This window comes from Oryzias latipes, chromosome 6 (genome assembly GCF_053564925.1).
Source record: "Oryzias latipes strain Hd-rR chromosome 6, Olatipes_Hd-rR_3.1".
Classification (NCBI taxonomy): domain Eukaryota; kingdom Metazoa; phylum Chordata; class Actinopteri; order Beloniformes; family Adrianichthyidae; genus Oryzias; species Oryzias latipes.
Window position 1 is genome coordinate 30,489,870 of NC_136242.1, and position 21,148 is coordinate 30,511,017.

The 21,148-nt window shown below is 37.9% G+C and overlaps 1 protein-coding gene and 1 long non-coding RNA gene across 2 annotated transcripts; one reads left to right on the forward strand and one right to left on the reverse strand.

The window, feature by feature from the left end:
* Nucleotides 1-1,336: 1,336 nt before the first annotated feature.
* b3gnt9 (UDP-GlcNAc:betaGal beta-1,3-N-acetylglucosaminyltransferase 9) lies at nucleotides 1,337-9,208 on the forward strand. Its single transcript, XM_078948998.1, has 7 exons — nucleotides 1,337-1,429; nucleotides 1,999-2,364; nucleotides 2,436-2,555; nucleotides 6,026-6,310; nucleotides 7,235-7,476; nucleotides 7,547-7,802; nucleotides 8,455-9,208. The coding sequence occupies exons 2-7, from the start codon at nucleotides 2,212-2,214 to the stop codon at nucleotides 8,797-8,799; spliced, it is 1,401 nt and encodes a 466-aa protein (XP_078805124.1). The 5' UTR covers nucleotides 1,337-1,429; nucleotides 1,999-2,211; the 3' UTR covers nucleotides 8,800-9,208.
* Nucleotides 9,209-12,557: 3,349 nt separating this feature from the next.
* LOC105354264 (uncharacterized) lies at nucleotides 12,558-13,056 on the reverse strand. Its single transcript, XR_908921.4, has 2 exons — nucleotides 13,024-13,056; nucleotides 12,558-12,780 (listed from the first exon to the last, which is right to left on the reverse strand). It is a non-coding gene; the product is annotated as an uncharacterized LOC105354264 (long non-coding RNA).
* Nucleotides 13,057-21,148: the final 8,092 nt, after the last annotated feature.

A 21,148-nucleotide genomic window follows, 5' to 3' on the forward strand; every position in this document is an offset into this window, starting at 1 on the left:
ATCAAAATTCCAGCTAATAGAAAAAGATTAGTAATTACTTTATCAAGCCATACCTAGAGCTTAAAGCTGCAATAGCTGTAGGCTTCAATGCAGTTTGTTGGCATAAGGAGGGAAACTTGGCTTACAATTAATGTGTTAAGATCACAGAGCTTCCTTACCTGTACCTCAGGTAAGAACAGCAAAGCTCCTCCCCCTGAAACCAGCTGCTATTAGCACCTCTGTAAACAGCAACAATTAGAAAATAGAAAGCCGTTCAGTGCAGTTAATAATGCCTTAAAATGAAGGTTCCTTTAAGTTAAATGTGAAAAACACCAAGCAATCCCTTCAGGTAGACGCTGCTTCCTTTTTTACGTTTTAATCTTTTTATTTAATTGTTTTTCAGTCAGGAAGCATCCAAATGTTTGCAGTCCTAGAAAGCTTTCAAAGGTGCTTCAATAAATAAATGAAATTGTTTGTTTAATCCTCTTAGAATCCAGACTTAACTTTTTATAAAGTAAAATATAACAAAAGTTTCATAATTGGATTTTATGAAGTGTTTCATGGGTTTTTTTAAGCAGCATATTTTTTCACAGATGATTTCAGCCTCTGAACTCTGACCTATAAAAGGTTTGAGCAGAAAAGATCGACTGAGATGTTTGAGAAATTTCTGCACAACCTGAGAAAAAGAAGACATAAGACCCAAAAGAACCCCTGGTTAAGACCTTTTTTTAAAATACAGCAAAGTCTGATTTTTTTTTATGATAATATGATACATGAATGAGACTTTAGCATAATTATATCTTCTATTGGATTCAGAAGAAAGACTAAATGCCCAGAATGTGACATTTTAGCCTCTTATTAATGTCTTTAGTTTGTTTTTTGTTGGTTTCAGTTGCTTCTGGAGTAATTAAACCTGTTTTAAGCTTTTATTAACAAAAACAGGATCTGGAAAAGGACTCAACTTCGTTTTCTCCCCCTATTCTTTGCGCTCTTCCTCTTCTCACAGATCCAGATGCTGTGTTGGCATCTGGATCAGGGCTGCTCCGGTCACGTGGTAAAAGCAGAAAGAGAGAGAGAAAGAAGAAGATGCGTTCACAGACCCTCGAAAATCCTGTTGATCCTCCAAAGGGTGGGAGGAAAGCTTAAATGCTTTTTTTTTACACAAAATTTTTATGATATTCATTTATTTACAAAACTTTTTTTAAAAGCTTGTTTTTGACACAAACCCACACACCTGAAATACACAAACCCATTTGTGTGAAATTTCATTTAATTTTATTATATTTTATTCGTATTTATTTATATTTATAAGTTGGTTATTTTGTACAACAACAACAGCTAAAAAAAAAAATCGAGACAGAGTTAAAGATGTGAAGTCCACTTTTCGTTGCGCCCCTGAACGCAACAGCTTCGTCTCGCCTCGCACAGACTCATCAGATCTTCTCTTCTGGTAGGTTTGAGCAATTTCCTTTAAATTATGGAGAACCTTTCTGTGTGTGCGTGTTTTTAGGAGAACTTTTACGTTTCTAAAAGATGTATGATCCGTTTGGGGGAGTAAGAGGTGTGTTAGTGATGCTGGGGCTTAGAGAAGCTCCTGGAGACCCTCATTAAGGAAAAACAAACAAACAGAGATCTTTCATTTGCTTTGCGTGCAGTATATTTTTATTAAAGAATTTAATAAGACTCACCAACCTTTTGCATTTGTTTTATTAAAGTTTTAATGCATCACCTTTGTGGACAGTAAATGAGGACCAGTCACCTCCTCTTGCATCTTTGATTCATTTGGGAGGAATTTACAAACATCTGTTCCAACACTTCAGCAGAGCATTACTGTGTGACAAATAAGTGTTTTTCCCACTGGATTCATAATTTAATCTGCATAGAAATGGGGTCAGTATAGAACTTTGAGATACTCCAAATATAGAAAGAAAAAAGGGATTTAACGTCCATGTGGCTCTAATGCTTTTGTGTAGCTCAGCATTTTTTTAACTTCTTGTATGTTGTTTTTTTTTTTTCCAGGTTGCTGAAGATGGAAAAAAAAAGCTAAATGGGGGGGAATCCTAGCTCATGGTGGGCTGAATTCTTTCAAAGCAGAGATGACTGTAACTTGCGTGTCTGAGCTGTGAGGAAGCAGCTGGGGGAATTTTTCTAGACCGGGACAGAGAATAAGGTCTGCAGAGCCAAGAGAAATGAGCCAAAGCTTCAGGCAGCAACTCCCTCTGCTGTCTGAAGATGCATCTCTGCCAGGTTTGTAGCTCAGGTCGGTGTCCTCCAAACACGCTCAGGAAGGTGATGACGATGAGGAGGGTCTGTCATGTGAAAGGAGATGTGGCGTGCACGCTGGTGCTGCTGGCGCTCCTCTGTCTGCTGCTCTACACTCGCCAGGTAACAAGGAATCGGATCCACGACGGAGGAAGCTTTTCAGGTCCTCATCTGAGTGTGAACCCCGTTTGCAGGTCATCCTCCCGTCCAGGTGGAGCGCGCCCGTGTGGAAGCTGGAGATCCACGCCTCCACCAGCTCCAGCAGGACTCTGTTGGGGGCCAGCGGGGCTAAAACGGTCACAGAGTCTCGAGGGGTAAGAGCCGGTTTTATTTAGATTTGTTTAGCTTATGTTGGTAGCAACACGGCCGTTATTTTTAGAATTAAATTAGAACTTTTTAAAACAAAGTTTAACTTTATTTACTTTGGGTCCAAGGTCTAAATGCATCAAACATTGGAAAAATCTTAAAGCCCCACTCCAATGAAAATAGTCCTTTTGTGGTTTTTAACTTGTTTTTGTGGCATTTTTCTGATGATGGAGGATATAGATTAAGAAAATTAAGATTAAAATGCATTTCTGAGTATTTCTTAATTCTAATTATTGTGAATCAGGAGCAGACAAAAAAAACATTTTTTTGTAAATGAACTTATTTATGACATAGAAAATACACAGTGTGGTGTTCAAGCTCCCTGCTCTGCTCCATTCTGATAGACGACTAGATCCATGTACGTCTTAATTTTCCTCATCCGAGCTGGAATCTCAAAACTGTACGGCTGGATATCTCAGATATTGCTAATGTTAGGTTGGGGGTGTGAGGGGGCTGTAAGCCAGTGGGATAGCAAGTAAATCGATGAGTGACGGGAATTTGGGGCAGGCTTGGTCCAAGAACCAAACCCACAGCCCAGAAGTGAATTCCTAATGAACTGCTGCCGCTCTGCAGAAACTATGTCTTAGAAAACGACACAGGTTTTTGGATTTTGCCTAAAAATGGCATCATCCTAATTACAAGACCGCTGGGAATGATTTTTAAAAAAATCAAAAGATGTCTTGAGTGGGACTTTGACTCATGCACAGCCACAGTCCTGCCTGTTTACTGAATCATTTGCAAAACTGTGAAGATACGAAAGAACGTTAGACAGTCTCTAATTGTTTTGCATTTAAATAAATAAAAAAAGTTAAAGGTGCAAAGAGAGCTAAAGGATTTTATAATCCTGCAGCCCACCTCACAAAAAGAGGAGGAGTTTGGGAGGGAAGCCACATTTTGAATAAAAACAGGGGCCTACATGAACACAGTTCTCCAGAGACATGAATATTAGATGTGAATATTGGAAACTAGAAAAGGTTCCTCAGTGTTTTTTCATTTTGGTTAAGATCTGACTCTTGGATGGAACGGAGAGCCGACCCAACACGGCCTCAGGATTATGGAAGCGATTCTGTAGCATTAATAAAAAGCAAAGTCAAAACCAGAAATGCTTTTTCATTTTCAAAATGAAGCTGCATTTTTTGACTCAAAAACGAAAGAAAATGCAAAGAGGGGATTGCATTTGCATTTTAACATCCACCCTGCAAAACTTGGAGCAATATTCATTTCGAAAAAGCATTAGCAGAGGGGAGGCGGGGCGATGACGTCACTGCTTTCTCCGTGTGTCCGGCTGCTGACTGACGCACACACACGCACCAGGAGCAGACTGTGTTAGCGGCAGAGACGAGGGTTTTGTGATGGTTGTGAACTTCTGATGAGTTTCCACAGCTTCTCAGGACAACATAGCAGCATGTCCGCCTTCTGCGGTCCTCCTCCTGACGCACCGCGGACAAGCTTTGTTCTTCGGACCGCCACCTGCCTTCGCATAGCGGAGCGCGAAGCTCCCGATGATCGAAGGCGGAAATGCCGCTGCGATCTGAGAAACCATCAAATGAATTTGTGTTTCCAGTGGTGTCCAGAACAAAATAAAGACTGATGTAATTTCCACATATTTACACATTTATTTTGAGCTTCGCGCTGAATTTGCTGTTTGATGACAGCTGGAGCCCCATCAACAGATAGCAGATTTCACCGTACTAAACGTTGCTGGTTGGACCAAAAACACTCACTCAGCGCGAAGCTGCAGGAGAGTATCTTCATAATGTGCTTTTATTACTGTCATGATTATTATTAAGGGCCTGCTCTGCTCGATCATATGTTTTTAAATACGTGCGGTCAGACGACGCTGAAGAAGTTGGGTTGCGATTCACAGCTTCTGATTCACGAGGGAGCTAAAGGAACATTCTGCTGCATTTCTCGCATTAAGATCCAGGAATCCAGGTTTGAGCAGTCCAGGTCCAGCGGTTTGTGAACAGGACCCGGTTTTAGGTGATTTTAAAGCGAACACAGACACACCAGGTCTCTCAGCGACATCTGCCGGACACACGGAGAAAGCAGTGACGTCATCGCCCCGCCTCCCCTCTGCTAATGCTTTTTCGAAATGAATATTGTGACAAGGTGCGCGGGGTGGATGTTAAAATGCAAATGCAATCCCCTCTTTGCATTTTCGTTTTAATTATGACACAGAATAAGCGGTTTTAAGTATAAAATGAAAAAGCATTTTGAAATATTGCTTTTTCATGTGAATTTTGAGGCATTTGATGCAGCTTCATTTTGAAAATTAAAAAGCATTTCTATTAATCCATTTTAAATGTCATATTAAACATTTCTAAATGAATTATGCTACACATTTACCAGGGACCTTTTTTAAAATGAAATGTCAGATAACATTTTCTTTATCATTTTAATTAAGTGACAGAATAAGCTGTGTTGAAGTATAAAACGATAAAGCATTTTGAAGTATTGCTTTTTCTTTTTAATTTTGAGTCAAAAAATGCAGCTTCATTTTGAAAATTAAAAAGCATTTCTATTAATCCATTTTAAATGTCATATTAAACATTTCTAAATGAATTATGCTACACATTTACCAGAGAACGTCTTGAAAAGGAAATGTCAAATACCATTTTCATTTTAATTTTAATAGAGTGACAGAATAAGCTGTGTTGAGGAAGGAAATGAAAAAGCATTTTGGTGGATTGCTTTTTCATTTTAATTTTGAGTCAAAAAATGCAGCTTCATTTTGAAAATGTAAAGGCATATCTGGTTTTGACTTTGCTTTTTATTAATGCTACAGAATTGCTTCCATACAGGATTTCAGGCATTCAGAGATGTATGAAGGGATGTTTTTTATTTTTCAAACAGTGTGTATAAGTCTTTCCTGATCACGCATGACTCAGATGATCCTCTGGTTCAGACCCTGAGAAACCAGGAGGACGTCCTAACAGGAAGCAGATGAGAAGCAAGCATGCAGTGCATGAAATACCAGCTGGAATGAAGATAGGAGGACTGTCACAAAACAAAACCGGATGTGAGGTTTTGAAAAGTAGGAAATGAAAAATACTCGAAGAGACGTCTGTTAAATCTGAGGGCTGAAGAGTCTCAAATATTTCACGGAAAAATGATGCATCTTATGACCAGAAAACCCATTTAATGTCACTTTTATGAGCAATAAAAGTGACATTAAATGAAATACGAGGCATCTTTGCAGCCTTGCAATTCATTAGATCCTCAAAGTGTGACATCCCAAACTATTTATGCACTTTGTAATAAAAAAAATTTTCAACTTAAAAAGCCAAAAGCTGAAGAAAGACCTTAAAAAAATATTTTCTTTTGTTAGAGGAATGATGCAAGGCACATCCTCCTGCAGCTTTCATTCTACTGGGAGCCAAACGTAACCGAAGTGTTTAATATTCTTGTTTTTCAGCTGCCTTTCTGTAAGCCGGATCTCAGCTCTGCATCCCTGCAAACCAAATCCAAACACAAGATCAAGGCCCAAAGAAAGAAAGCTGCGTCAACCAATCCTGCGAGGGTCCAGCCCACCCTGCCGCTCTTTGACTTTCAGACTTACCTGAGAAAGAAGGACATGAGACGTTTCAAGCTGCTCATAGACCAGCCTCAGAAATGTCACACGGGAGGAGACGGCGAGGACGACTTCCCCTACATGCTCATCGCAGTGAAATCCACAGCTGCAGATTTTGATAAACGGCAGGTAACAGAAGGGTTTAGAAGCCAAACCAGTGAAAGACCAAAGCTTGACAAACAAAAAAGATGGCAGTTTTGTTGCGCAACTTTTTTAAGGCAACTTCTGGAGCTGTCAACAGGGGTTTTGGCCTGAGTGGGCAAAACATCTGGTGGCATTTTTCTGACACATGTAAAGAATATCAGGCTTAAAATGGCATTTCTGAGTATTTCTTTATTCAAATCCTGCTGAATCAGGAGCAGATGAGAAAATGCTGTTAGAAAAGAAATGTATTTGTGACGTAGAGGATACGCTGGGGGGGCCACAAGCTCTCCGCTCCCTGCTCTGAGGGGAAGGGGGGGCGGGGTAGCTCCGTGCCAACAGTCCAACCCACAACTCAACAGCGAGTTTCTTTTGAACTTCTGCCGCTTATGTCCAAGAAAACAAGACAAGTTTTTGGATTTTGGCTAAAAATTGAAATCAGGAGACCACTGGGAACGCTTTGAAAATGGATATGAAAGATGCTCAGAGTGGACTTTGAAGGTGGTGTTTTCCCAACAGCATGTTTCAGTTCCTTCCACAGATGATAGGAAGGCACTCCGTTCTTAGTCGTTCCGGGTTTTCTATCGGCTTGTGCTTTGGTTCAATATTCTGTTGTGTGACCCAAGACGTGAGCTTTCTGACACTCAGCTCCAAATTGTCCGATAGTCTCAACGTTTGATTGAACTTGCAGAGATTCAAAACAAGCTGCACTAGTTGCAGCAGTCCCAGACCATCAATGTTTCAATCTTACTTCCGTTGGCTTCCTTTTTGCTTGCATGAACAAAGAGCTGGTGCTTCTGTAAAGCTTCGGTTTTGTCTGGATATTCTCCTTGAAGCTTTATAGCGCGTCAAAATGCGTTTGGGTTCATTTCAGTCCCCCTGTTTTACAATTAACGTCTGGATTTCATGTAGGTGGTGCGTCGGACGTGGGGTAAGGAGGGACGATATGACCCCGGTGTGTCCATCCGTACCGTCTTCTTGCTGGGTGTTCCCGGGAGTCGCACCGCCCTGCCTCTCTGGGATCGGCTCCTGGCCTACGAGAGCCAAACCTTTAGTGACGTCCTGCTGTGGGATTTTGAGGACACCTTCTTCAACCTGACGCTGAAGGAAACCCATTTTCTGGAATGGGTCAACAGCAGCTGCGCCCATGTTAAGTCAGTGTTCATAAAGCTAAAAGATGGAAAACGTTAAACCTTCTTTAACTTTTGGCGCTTCTTCATTCAGATTCATCTTCAAAGGCGACGCTGACGTCTACGTGAATGTGGAAAACATTCTGGAGATGCTTCACAGCCACAAACCGGACCGGGATTTGTTTGTCGGGGATATTATTGTCAACGCCAAACCCATCCGCAGACGCAACTCCAAGTATTATATTCCAGAGTTGGTGTATGGGGGGGGCCTGTACCCCAACTACGCAGGAGGAGGAGGGTTTGTGATGTCGGGTTTCACCGCTCGGAGGCTCAGCTCTGCTTGCCAGAAGGTACCGTCTTTCTCCTGGATTCGGCTCTGAATGTGCAGCCATGGTAATCGTTGTCGTCTCGTCCGGATGGTCCGGGAGGTCCAAAAATGAAATGTGCAGTTGGGAAATGAAAATACACACAAGAGTTTGCACACATTTTCAAACCTTTTGCAAAAGCGAGAGATGGAAAAACACGACCTGTTAGGCATTGTGGTTGTCCGCTCTCTCTCTCTCTCTCTCTCTCTCTCTCTGCTTTCCAGCAGGCAGTTTTTTTATTGCCCAGCAAAGCAACATGCAAAATACGTCAACAGACTCTGCGTCTGTGCATGCGAGATATTTTTGTGCGACTCAAGGATGCAAGTCTAGTTTGCAATGAGCAGGTGTCTGTCTGTTTTAAACACTCCAGCACAAAAAGAAAACATAGATCGGAAATCACAGACGAGTCTGCTGCCGACCTCGGCACATCTTATCTGGCACACAGGTTTCACTGTTCATTTTAAAGCCAGAAAGCATTTTTCCCAGTACAATTTTCATGCATATATATGAAATCAAGTAAATGCCTAATCAAATAAGAATAAAAAATAATGGAATTCCTGTAATGCATAATAAAAAGAGCATAGGAGATATAATGTAACCCCTGTTCACCTCCACCTAACTCAGGAAATGCTTCCAGGTGGAGTTGTTCCCGATCGATGACGTCTTCCTGGGAATGTGCCTCCAGCTGATCGGCGTCAAACCGTATCGCCACGAGGGCTTTCGGACTTTTGGAATCTCCCGGCCGTCTGCTGCTCCTCACCTTCAGACGTTCGATCCCTGCTTCTACAAAGAGCTCATGGTGGTTCACAGCCTCACCGTTCCTCAGATCTGGCTCATGTGGAACCTTCTGCATGACCCCAAGCTGAGCTGCCACAAAAGGAGCAGCCTGACGTCCAGCTCCTTCAAATGGAGGACGAAGACGGAAGAGGGGGCCAAAGAGGAGACGGACTACAGTGAGAGGAAGGTGTTTGTGATGCACTAGAGACGGTCTGGAGCCGTGAAAGCTCAGGGTCTGAGCTGAGTCACATGAAGTTTATTCAAGCCAGCAGATCTTCCGCAGGAAAAAAAAAAAAAAAGTTTGTCTGACTTTCCATGTCTGACTCCACTCTCATTCTGTGAGGATGAACGTGCGTCCAGATCCTTTTTGATTATGGGATGGCTTTAGTTTTTCAGGACTTTACAAAGTGAAGTCTTGAGAATGGGATGTTAGACAGAGACTCAAACAGACGTTAGCAGGTCTAACCTCAAATCGATGCATAAAGAATTCCTGGGATTTTTCCTGAACTCTGAAGTGCCTTAAAGTTTAGGAATTTACCCTTTGTTGTTGTTAGATGCAGAGCAAATAGTGTGTGTTTTATTTCTTGGGTGATAATAAAAATCATACTAAAGCATTGATGATTTATGACACTCAAGGTCCCCTGCAGCTACGTTCACACGGGGCAAATGATGAAGAAAGCGCAGAACTATCCGATACTAGTGCATGTAACTATTGGAAGAGGCTTGGTACGAAATGGTGCAAATCTGGTGAACAGCGGCGGTTCTACATTAACTTTTTTTCCGGTGAGTAACTCCCCAGCCTCCTCACACACACACAATTTGACAACATCCTTTTGTGTTCCCTATTTTTTTTGGCCGTTTTACATTTGCATTTATTTTTTTGAATTGTATATACTTGTATTACAGGGGGGTCAAACTCCATCGCACATCCTAAATCCAAAACACGCTTTAGGTTGCAGGCCGCACAAGGTAAAACATTTATTGAACACACTAAAGCTAAACCTTTAAAACTGAACTTTTTGAACATAGGTATGAATAAAAACAGACAGACATATAAATACAGAATAAATTAAGTTAAACCTTAAATAATATTTTGCTCTGCATAAAAATATATCCTGTCCAAATCATACAAATATCAAGAAGCTGCAGAACAAAACAGGCAAAGCTTGGAAATATTAATAATAAGAAATAACAAATCGTATCATTCTGTTTTCTTTGCTCTTTTGTCATTTTTTTTTTTATAGCTGGACTTCTGGCATCATTTTTAGCAAGTTCATTTCTGCTTGGTGTGTGATGTCCTGTGTGTATCGTTGTGAAACATTTCAAAGGGATTTGATCTTTTTTTTTTAAAACCTGTTAATGTAAATATCATTTTTAGGTCTTATAAAACAGTGAAACCTAAATCATATAACTCATCACCAGGATTACTCCATAAATATTTGCAATTTTCCTAATTTTGTGCAACTGTGAAAAATCCTCCCAAAAACTTAAATTCATGCATGAGTCTTCAAAAAATACGAAGAGACTTACAGAGAAACCAAGATCTAGAGAAAAAGGGCCATCGATGTTTGAGTGAGCAGCCGTGAATGTGGGACGCTGCAGCAGAAAGCAGATCAAGAATCATCATGAGGACTTTGCTGTGGTCGTGATGCACCCATGATTATGAGGTTATCTGTCCTCATTGTTGGTGTTTAGAGCTTCAAAAACGTCTCAACGACCTTTTCAAGACAATTCTGAGAAAAGAAGAAAGTTTGATCACCTCGATTAGATAAAAAAGAGGCGGCGTTGCTGTGAAATGAACTCAAAAGAGGTCACAGTGGCTTTTTTTAACTAGTCTCATCATTATTATTCAGATGTCTAATTAAAGCAAACTTGAATTTATTTATATTGAATGTAAATGTGTATCTATTAATCTACACTTGTCATTCCAAGATGCTTCTCATCAGTGTGAAACAAAATCGCCCTCAAATCATGCCTTTTAACGATCCAAGAAAAAACAGTGCAAATCGACAATAAACAAAAGGACAAGCCAGGGGGTTATTATTACATTTTACACAAAGACATTAAAACTGACGCACAGATCAAGGGTTGTATTGGCTTTCTTATTGTCAGAATGTTTTATCGATGCTTTATTGTATCTATTTTTATTGTTTGAAATAGGAAAATTTGGATTTATGAATGTGACATTTGCAAAAAATGAGATTAACATAATATACATAATTGTTCTTTTTCGTGAGATGGACAATGAGTGAGGCCAAACAGTTCAAGTTCTAAGCACAGGCAGAAGTCTGAGTCTTTCTGGGCGGAAATTAAGTTACTACCTTTAGTTTTGTGGAAAAAGGACATGACTGAAATAAATGTACAGCATCTTCAGGGTGTTCTTGACGAAAAGAGCAGGTTACATCAATGTCTTATTTGAATCTTTGCAGGTATAGTCTGGATTAATTTAAATGAGATTTCTTTTACTTTGCACATCCATTTGTTGGCGTTGAAGCTGCAGATCCTCCGGCGGCTCTCACCATTGAAGCAAGTGTGATCAATATTTTGCTTTTTTCATAAACTCCCAACAAACAAACAAAAAAACAGAGTTTTCCCAAAATCTAATAAAAAATGCGTATCTCGACTGAAATCATTTTCACTCTGCAAAAATGGAATCTCAAGAAAGTCAAATAAACTTTGTTTAAAGATAATTTGTCTTGCAAGACAAATAATCAAGAAACACGTCTTAGTGACTAGAATTTTTTTTTTTTGTCCTACCCCACTGGCAGATTTTTTTTTTTTTTATTATTAAAAGAAATTAATTCTGAATTAAGGAATTTTTGACTTGTTTCTAGGGAGGCACAGTCTGTAGTCTGTACAAACATTTTTAAAGCCTACTTGGAAAAACAAGAAGTTAAGAAATTGCAAAATTTCCACTTCCACAAGTTCAGAAAAACGCTTCGTTCCAACAAAAGAACATTTTCCTTCTAAAGTTATCAACCAAGCATAGATAGAATTAATAAAAGTACTACATTTAAAGCATAAAAGTCTTATAAAAGCAAACTGAACTAATAAATCAGCTCAGTAGCCATGTGTAGTTTGTCCATCCTGAGACAGGAGGGTTGTGAGTTCAAATCCATAGACTAAAAATGAGACCAAAGTCTCTCTCCTTGGCACTACATTAAATCTATTTTTACAGCGTCTTTTGACTATGATTAGGCTGTTTCAAGGCAAACGAAAAACCTGTGTAGTTTTCTAGGACATAGTTTCTGCAGAGCGGCAGGAGTTGATCAGAAATTCACCTCTGAGTTGTGGGCATCAGAATGAAGCAGAGCAGGGAGTTTGTGATTGGAGATTTTACGTAACAACTACTAACTTGAATTAAAAAAAATAATTTTAAGCTTAATCTTCTTCTTAGATGTCCTCCATTATGAGAAAGATGCCACAAGAACATGTTGAAAACACCCAAAAACATGACTTTTATTGAAGCGGGTCTTTAAACCACCTAACAGTTCCCGGGTGCAGATGTGTCTAGCGTTCCCCTCAGAAAATGGAGCAAATGTGGAGAACGAATGTCACACACCCTGTTATGTGACTATTAACGGGACTTTAAATATTTCTGATGTAGTGACATTTGAAAAAAAATCATTTAAATGCAACTTTGAAACTGCTCAGTTATACTTTTTTGTAAGTAAAATTGAAATAATTTTCCCTTTTTTCGACTTTGCTGTTTTTAAACGGTGCAGATCATTTGTCAAAAAGAATCAGAAAAACAAGGAAACTGTGGAGTTTATGAACAAATAGAATTTTTTTGGGAAAACCAACAATAGAAAACTGAAATTTTAGTGTTGATATTTAAGTTTTGAATGCATGGTTAGAATACACGTGATTACATTCGGCCTCAGGAACGCAGAAGTGAACAAAGTTTATTCGTTAATTAGGATTTGAGCCTAAAAATGAAAACAGAGACTTTTTAGATGAGTATTGATCAAATATTCAATTCAAAAGCTTTTAATCAACCCATTTACAAGAGAGTTTTGAGGAAAGAATTTCTGACAGAGGCGAGTAAAAGTCTTGTATAGGTTGATCTCAGATGTGAAGAAATCCCTGTTTTTCAGTCAGAGCCTTTAAATTTGCAGATTGGTGTGATTTTGGTCCATTTTTCTCTGTTTGTGTCGCACCGTTTTCCCCTTAGAGCGCTTTCATCCTGCAGAGATGACGTAAGATAAAGAAGAAATGAAACCCCTAAACAAAAAATCTATACATCTTAAAATTAGCTGAAGATCTTGTAAATGTTCTTGGTGTTCAATGAATAATCAGCCTGAGGAAGGTTTCCTTCACAAAGATGCTTAGGTGAAATAAAAAAGTAGAATAAAATAATTATTGCATACATTCAATAAAATACTCTAACTGGTCTCTGACAGCTTCTAGTTGTAAGAGATTTCATTACTTTTGAATGAAGAAGAAGAAGATGATGATGATGATGGAGGAAGGTTAGGAATTGATGTTGTGATGGAGTTTGTTATAAACTGCCTCAGACCATTCAGTCTGCTTCACACAGACCTCCCCAATGGAGGTTTTGATCCTGTAAAGAAGCAACAAAGAAGACATTTATTGAATGCATCAAACCCCAAACTGTAGTCGTTACGCGGAGCAAAACACAAACGCACACAAAGGCTTTAGTGTGACATCTGAAGTGAGTCTTCTGGATTGAGAGAACAAAAGCCGCTGGGATCTGTTGTCCGAAAAAGTTAAAGCAGCACTTGGACGGCATTCCTCCATGAGCTGAAAAACAAAGACTCGATTAAAATGATTTACCAAATGCAACCACTGCTTGTTCACATAAATGTCTGTTAATATGTAGTTTTCATTCATTAATATGTTTACCTGTTAGTTGAATGACAGTTTGTGTGATAAATAGGAATAATATTAAATAAACCTAAAGTCTAAAAGTGATATTTTTATTTAAATGATCTACATAAGCTTTTTTTTTCTGGCAAAATGTTCTATGTAAGGTGATGTCGCTGTTAATTAACATGTTGAATTGGACAAACTGGACTCTCATTTAAATAAAATCATGTATATTTTTTAAAATTAAATATTCATTCAAGTATTATTATTGATTTTATACTGTGTATCAGTCAACCTGAGCTGTTGTAACAAGTTCTTTTATGCTACAAATGTTACGTGTATACGAAAAAGTAGTCTATAAACTCAAAGAATTAGAAATAAAATGATGTTTATGATGTTTATCTTAAAAAATTTTGAGTGCAACAGACAAATCTTTTTTTTTTACTCTAAATGTGTCACAATTTTTTACAAGATATTACATTAATATGAAAAATACGTCACTTGTTTTAGCAAGTCAAATATATTTGGAATATTTTCAGGAAGAAAAAACATTGACCTGAAATTATTGGTTAATTGACACACTTGCTTTTACTTTGAAAATTTGTGTTCTCGATTCCTGTTTTGGTTGTTGGCTCTAAAGTTTTTTTATGGAAACAGATGATGACATAAAAACAATCAAAAATGTTACTTTGATTTTAATATTAGACCAAATATTTTTCATCACTAAATACCAACGGAAAAATAGTATGTAACAGGTAAATTGTTACTAATTTATATGTTTAAACATTGTATTAGTCTCAAGCCCAAACGTAGCTTAAGGAGATGTATTATTATCATTATTATCATTATTATTATTATTATTATTATTATTATTATTAACCGTAGTGGAATGCAGCCAGAACAACACTTTAAAATCTTTTTGTGAAGATGTAAACAGACTCACGGCCAGCGTTGGAGCTCAAGGCGGCGAGCAACAGCAGGAGTCCGACCGTGACACTGAGCGTCCTCATGGTGATGTTCTTGATGCTTCTGAGTTTGAGGTTCTCTGTTCACATCTCCATTCTTAAAAGCAGCACAATTTGCATATTCATATTTTTCTGAGAAAGAGGCAAAATTTCTCTCAACCACAAGAGAGCGGATAAGAGTGGGCGTTGATCCACTTACAACAAACCAGAAAACTGAAAATAACCTACTTAATATTCTCAAAAAAACACTTTTTTAGTTTTACATTTTTGGATTAACTTTAGTGAGAAATATCAAAGTAAATCAGTTATGATGACTTTAGAGCTACAAATCACATTTATTTAATACGCTTGTTTCTGGATTTTTGTTGCCGAAAAAGTTTGTACAATACTTTTTAGATAGTAATTCTTCATCATAAAGTGTTTTGTTATTTTTAAAGAAGTTTGAACTAAAACAGTTATGACAAATCTGTCTTTTTCCATTGTTTACACTGACAATTGCTGGAAATAGATCAATCAGTCAATCAATTCTGTGCAATAACACACAACCTTTAATAGCAACTCGACTCGACTCATTCTATTTTGTTCATACTTATTTAATATTTAATAGTTTCTGTACATATTGTACATTTTTGATTAGAGATGTGAGTTACAGTATTTTAATTTTATTTTATTTATTTTATTTTTTTCACCACTCCAAGGCTGCTACAATTTCATTGTATCAGCATGTACAATGACAATAAAAGGATTCTGAATCTCATTTTCCGACACTAAAGTGTTACAAACTCGTTTCTGCTTTGTGTTCTCCAATAAAAGAGACATGCAGGATCTCCAGACTCTGGTTTTTAAGGTCACTTCTATCCGTTTTGATGCTTTCTCTGCTCTTCTCACTGCTAACTGAAACTGGTTCAAGCGGATCAGCAGGTCTCAGGAGTGAGTGGAGCAGGAACAGCTGAAATCCTGATCAGAGGATCATTAGGACCAGGATGATGCTCCCAGAGACCATCACACATATTAACCCCCACAATGTTTTGGATCACTTTGTTGCCAGAAAAGTCAACTTTTATGAACAACTCCCAGAGCTGATTTTTCACAGTTTCTCTCCATCCATCCATTCATCTATTCATCCATCTGTTCATCCATCTACTTACTAAACCTATGATCCCTTTCATTGTCCCTGTGTTGCTGGAGCCTATCCCAGCAAATGTTGGACAAAGCGAGGGTTCAGCCTGGACAGATCCCCAGTTCGTCGTAGTTTGTATGTTTGATGTAAATTTGAAGATGCTTGAGGCTCCTGACATTTCTTCCACGTGGATCCACAGTGGCACGTGAACATGTGGCCCTTTCCTCTCTTCTTCCTGTGACAAAATAACGTGAGCTTTTTGTGCAACCACCAGTTTTGAGTTCAAAGTCGTCAGCTGTTATTTAAAAGTCTGTTAAAGCGTTAGCCTCATTTTAAAATGCATTTATTTTTTAAATATCATTAAATGTGGGAATTGAACGAGTCCAAACTGAATATGTTTTATAACATTACAGGAAAATGCGAACATCATTCAAATGCTGACATGCATGCAGCAGAGGCAGGAAGACTATGGTTCAACTCCGTCCATTGTCCGGTAAAAAATGTCCAAAAATAAGTGTGCAGATTTCCTGGATGCAGAAAACAACAACAGGAGGAGAAAAAGGGGAAGAACAGTTAAGGTTTTTATTCAGTTTAGGGTTGGAAGTCAAGTTAAAAGACTCGTTGGTGTCATGAATCCAGTTTCACTAAACTCAAATTTAACCATTTTTAAGTCCAATCTTGAATGATTGACTGATTGATCCATTTGCAGCAATTTTCAGCGAAAACAATGGAAAAAGACAATGAAAAACAATTTTGTCAAATCAAAACCTTTCATCCATCTGTCTTGTCGTCTTTTTGTCATGATTTATTATTTTCGTTATTACACGTATTTGTTTTAATGCTGCCAAAGCATTTTGTGTCTCTGTAGAGATCAGTAAAAAGGCTTAATTTAACAAATAAAGATCAGTTTTCTTTTCTTTTTGTTTATTTTTCATTTATGCATCAAAGATTTTCAAAATAAAACAAGCCATGAACATTTTCATATCTTTTCATGTCTGCTCTGTTGAAATGTTACTGGACGGCCTTATTATGTGTGATTTTGTGTTTTCTTGTTTATCATCAAATGTTTTGAATATTTTTATGTCTCAGCTTTCCTCACAGCATCAGCAGAAAACATTTTGTCAGGTTTTCCGTGAGCGATGTTATCGGTGATGAGATGCTGCTGCTAATGCCCTAAGCAGATGTGGTGCAGGTTCCACCACAGACCAGCAACTTCGTGTGACGTTTTTGGAACGGAGACAAAGATTGATCTGATTTGGATGTTTTTCGGTAGTTTTGTGGTCCACGCAAAAATCCTGTTCAGGGGCGCACAACCCCATGGTTTCTCATGAACACCTTCAGACAGTTTGTGATGTGACGGAACTTTTGCAGAGCTGGTTCTGTCACCACAAAAATGAAAGTGGTTTTTGTTTTAGGTGTTCCACGCGTAAGGTGGTCTTTCTGAACAGTAGTAACTCATAGAAAACTCTGACATTAGGTTTGCTTTAACTATGTAATAATCTCAGGAATAATGTCAAAACAAATCGGCCTGAGCATCTCTGGTATTCAAAAACCTCAAAACCTTTTTGAACGCATTTATCTCATTTTGTGTAAAGCAACTGTGATAAAAGACTAAACGCAAAGGTAAAGACCTAGGTAGGTGGCCTTTTAACACTCATATCACTAAGTTCTGCATTACAGATTGTGACCTGAAACTTAACCTTTTTTTGTGGTGTTTTTAACATGATCTTGTGGCATTTTTATCAAGATGGAGGTCATATGTAGAGAAAATTAAGCTTAAAATTTCTTTCTTGAGTATTTCTTGACTCAAATTGTTGTGAATCGGGAGCAGACAAACACGTTTCATTTGAAAAAAATTGTATTTGTGGCGTAGAAGATACGCTCTGCGGGCCAAAAGGTCCCTGCGCCGTTCCATTCTGATACATCCACCTGCAGACAAATAGATCCATGAACGTCTTTGTTTTCCTCGGCTGAGCTGGAATCTGGCTGAAAACTGTACGGCTGGATTGCTTCAATATTGCTCACCATTTTTATTGCACCGCTTGTTAGGTTAGGGGATTGAGGGGCTGTAAGCTAGTGGAAGAGGGTGTAAACAGAAGGATGATGGGAAATGAAGGTAGGCTTACTCCGCACCAACAGTCCCGCCCACGACTCAGAGGCAAATTTCTATTGAACTCCTGCAGCTGTCGTCCTAGAAACTGACAGACATTCTTTGGTTTTGGATAAAAACAGCCTCATCGTAGTTAAAAGACCACTGGGAACACAAACATGTTTTTATCTTTAGAACATTACTTTTTTGTAAGCACATACATTTTATGTATTGAACTTACAAAAAGGGCTGCTCTGTGGCTATTCGGTTAGCGCTCTCGCCTCACATCAAGAAAGCTCTGGATCAAATCTTAGCTTCCAGATCCTTGTACATACGTGGAGTTCTCTGGTTTCCTCCCACAGTCCAAAAACATGATTTTTAAGGTAAACCGGTGCCTCTGAATTGCCCCTAGGTGTGCATGTGAGTGTGTGGTTGTGTGTCCCTGTGGCAGGCTGGCGACTTGTTCAGGGTGTACCCTGCCTTCACCCAACAGTAGCTTGATTGGCTCCTGCAACCCCGTGACCCCAAAAGAGATTTGGATGGATGGACGGACGGACGGACGGACGGACGGACGGACGGACGGATGGACTTGCAATAGAGAAACTCTGACTTCATACTCTTGCGCCCCCAACTGGCTGGTTCGAGTTTCACACTTTTCCCAGCCAATGAAAGCTCCTCTTCATTGATTGATTTGCTTTTTTTTTCAAACACAAAACAAAATAGTTAAAATATAAAGAACAACAGAGTGATGTAGTGCTCAAAACAGAAGTGGGTAAAGACAAACCTTATAAATTCCCACCCTCAATCTTACTATTTTATATGCATACATATATAATATATACATATAGAATGTGTATATAGAATGTTAGCTCTATTTCTGTGGTTTCAGTGAGTTAACTTTGGCGTTTAAGTCAGACTAGACTGTTACATAAATGTCAGACTTAAGTTGACCTTTGGAGGGTGATTAAATGTCTGAACTTGCGGGGGCATTTTCTAGTTTCATTTTCTGCCACATGATTGTTTTGCCGTAAATTTTTCTGTCCAGATGAAAAATGATTGTCTACACTTATGGGATGTTTGATCAAACCACAATATTTGTGTATTTTTGCATACTGGCTTCCTGCTTAGGTTATTCTCCTTTTTGTGTAAATATTGTAAATGTGAATGTTGCAGGTTTTTTTTTTAACAATCTGTCTTTTAGAAACTTTTCTGATCACAAAACGTACTTTTCTTTACAAAAAACCTAAAACTCATTACAGCAAGACATAAAGATTATTGTCAGGATAATTCTAGTATGATTTATTGTTCTCACATCGGCCACAGCAGTCAGATTTTACCTTTTGGTCAAATTATGTTTTTGCCTCTGAGCTTTGGCAGCTTATTTATATGTGTCATAGAAAACAATAGCAGACAACAACATGGTTGGCTTAAAATGATAATTTTCCTTTTTCTTCTGTGACATCTGACCCTTTAAAATTTCAAATTCTGCCAGTTCATGACTTACCTTTTGCTTGTGTACATAATTTTCAGTTGTGGTATTTTAGATTAGAGTCAAAGATTAAGGTTTCGGTCGTTGTGGATGAAAAAAAAATGAAGAATTTAACCTCAAACAAAGGTTTGTCCCCCTTCAGTTTAAGATGCAGAAAGTTACTTGCTGATTATGCAAACTTGTCTGCAGATCAAATAGGTGATGACACGAAATTCACAAGATTTTTATCATCCCCACCCTCAGATGTCTGCAAGAAGAAGGTCAGATGTGCTTCTAATTTAGGTCATTTCCATGCAGGTGTTTACAGACTTTTTCTGTTCAAATGTGTGAGAGGAAAGAACACATTAAAATATCCATAAAAGGAAAATGAGTGGAAAATCCTTCAGTCCACAGAGTTTCAAATGTTAAAACTCTAAGAACATGAGGCATCATGCATAAGAATTGCTGAAATAATCCCAAAAAGCTCAAAAGACATCTGTTTTGGGGGGGGGGGGAAACAAAATACAGGTGTCAAACTGGTGCGTCAACATTTTTAAACATTTTTTCAATGGAATACCTCTTTTTGGACTTGTGAAGCTAAAGCAGTCAAGTTCACCACATATCCAGCAAATCTCTAAATTCCACATAATTATAAATCTATAAACAACATATTGTAACATTCATTCATCTTCCGTTTCATCCCTTTCGGGGTCACGGGGATGCGGAGCCTATCCCGGCCACTTGTGGGCGAAGGCAGGGGGCACCCTGGACAGTTCGCCAGTCTGTCGCAGGGTCATATTATAACAATATCATTTAAAACATGAGCAATGTCCAGTAGATAAAACATAAGTTAGTGACTATCCGTAATATAGATCTCAAATTCTTTAGGTGACACCAGTTAATAATGAATAAGGAAACAACAAAAACTTATTTAAATTCCAAGCAACAGCCTATAGATACTGACAACTTTATTGTTTTGGAATTTCTCAAACTAAAACAGGCATTGGTGAAAAATGTTGCAGTTCAAGGATATTTAGATAATTATTTTTAAAATTTATGTTTAATCATCTGGTAACATTGATGTGTAAAATGCTAAAAACAAAAGTGGAAAAATGCAGTAACAATCAAAGTGACGCTTCATCACAAACTCACTTGTGTAAAAGTAGAAAATATAAAATAGTAGACATTATTTTAGGAATGGTATTTTTTATTTAATGATTTTTTTATTTTATTTTAATATATGTAGGTTAGTACAGAAATGGTACACCCCGTGTAGCTCATCCTTTGTCAGCTGTTCAGATTTTTAGTTTTTAGTATTATAATAATAATAATAATGTAATATTTAGTACTTTTCCTTTTCTTATTTTTTTTTTCAGTAATAGCTTCTTTACAGGACTAAATGTTATGCAAGTATAGAAGTATACTGTATTCAATAAAAGTAAATAAATAAAAACGCTTCCATAAAATGTAGGTCCCAGCTCAAATTCACATGGTTAACAAAATGACAGGAGGGACACAAGGCTGCTTGGAAAATTTCTTAATTACTAATTTCTGATTCAGATTATATGTTCAATGCCCGCCTTACTGTCATTTAAACAAAATCCAGCATGCGCTGAGTAAGCATTGTATGGCATTTAATTTGGATCATAAGTCTCGATAAGCGTGTATCAAACTCCCCACACGTATTAAGGTCATGCCCCTAAAATCAGATTAGCTCCTGCCACTGAATGCAAATTTTAAACCTGATAGTTGCACATTTTTCCTTGATTTTTACACATTTTTCTGATTTTTGCACTTTTTATTGTTTCACTTTTTTTCCATTTTTGTTAACCTGCTGTGTTTTTCTTATTTATTTATCTGTATTGACCGACCGTGAACTGTTCCTGAATTTCTTTACACCATGTGTAATGACGATAACGATTTTCTATTTCTGCTTCTATTTCTATAGTGTGTTGTCAGGGTCAAAAATACGTAAATAAAAAATACTGAAGAACTTTAAAGAAACAGACTAAAAAACATATTTTGTCTCTTTAGAAATGTTTTATTGAGTAATGACCAAAAACGACTATTTAGAACTTTTAA

Bases quoted from the DNA above. Each gene is read 5' to 3' on its own strand.
- b3gnt9 (XM_078948998.1), top strand. From the start codon at position 2,212: ATGCATCTCTGCCAGGTTTGTAGCTCAGGTCGGTGTCCTCCAAACACG. The intron at 2,365-2,435 runs GTAACAAGGAAT...CCCCGTTTGCAG, and splicing joins TGCTGCTCTACACTCGCCAG to GTCATCCTCCCGTCCAGGTG. The intron at 2,556-6,025 runs GTAAGAGCCGGT...CTTGTTTTTCAG, and splicing joins CGGTCACAGAGTCTCGAGGG to CTGCCTTTCTGTAAGCCGGA.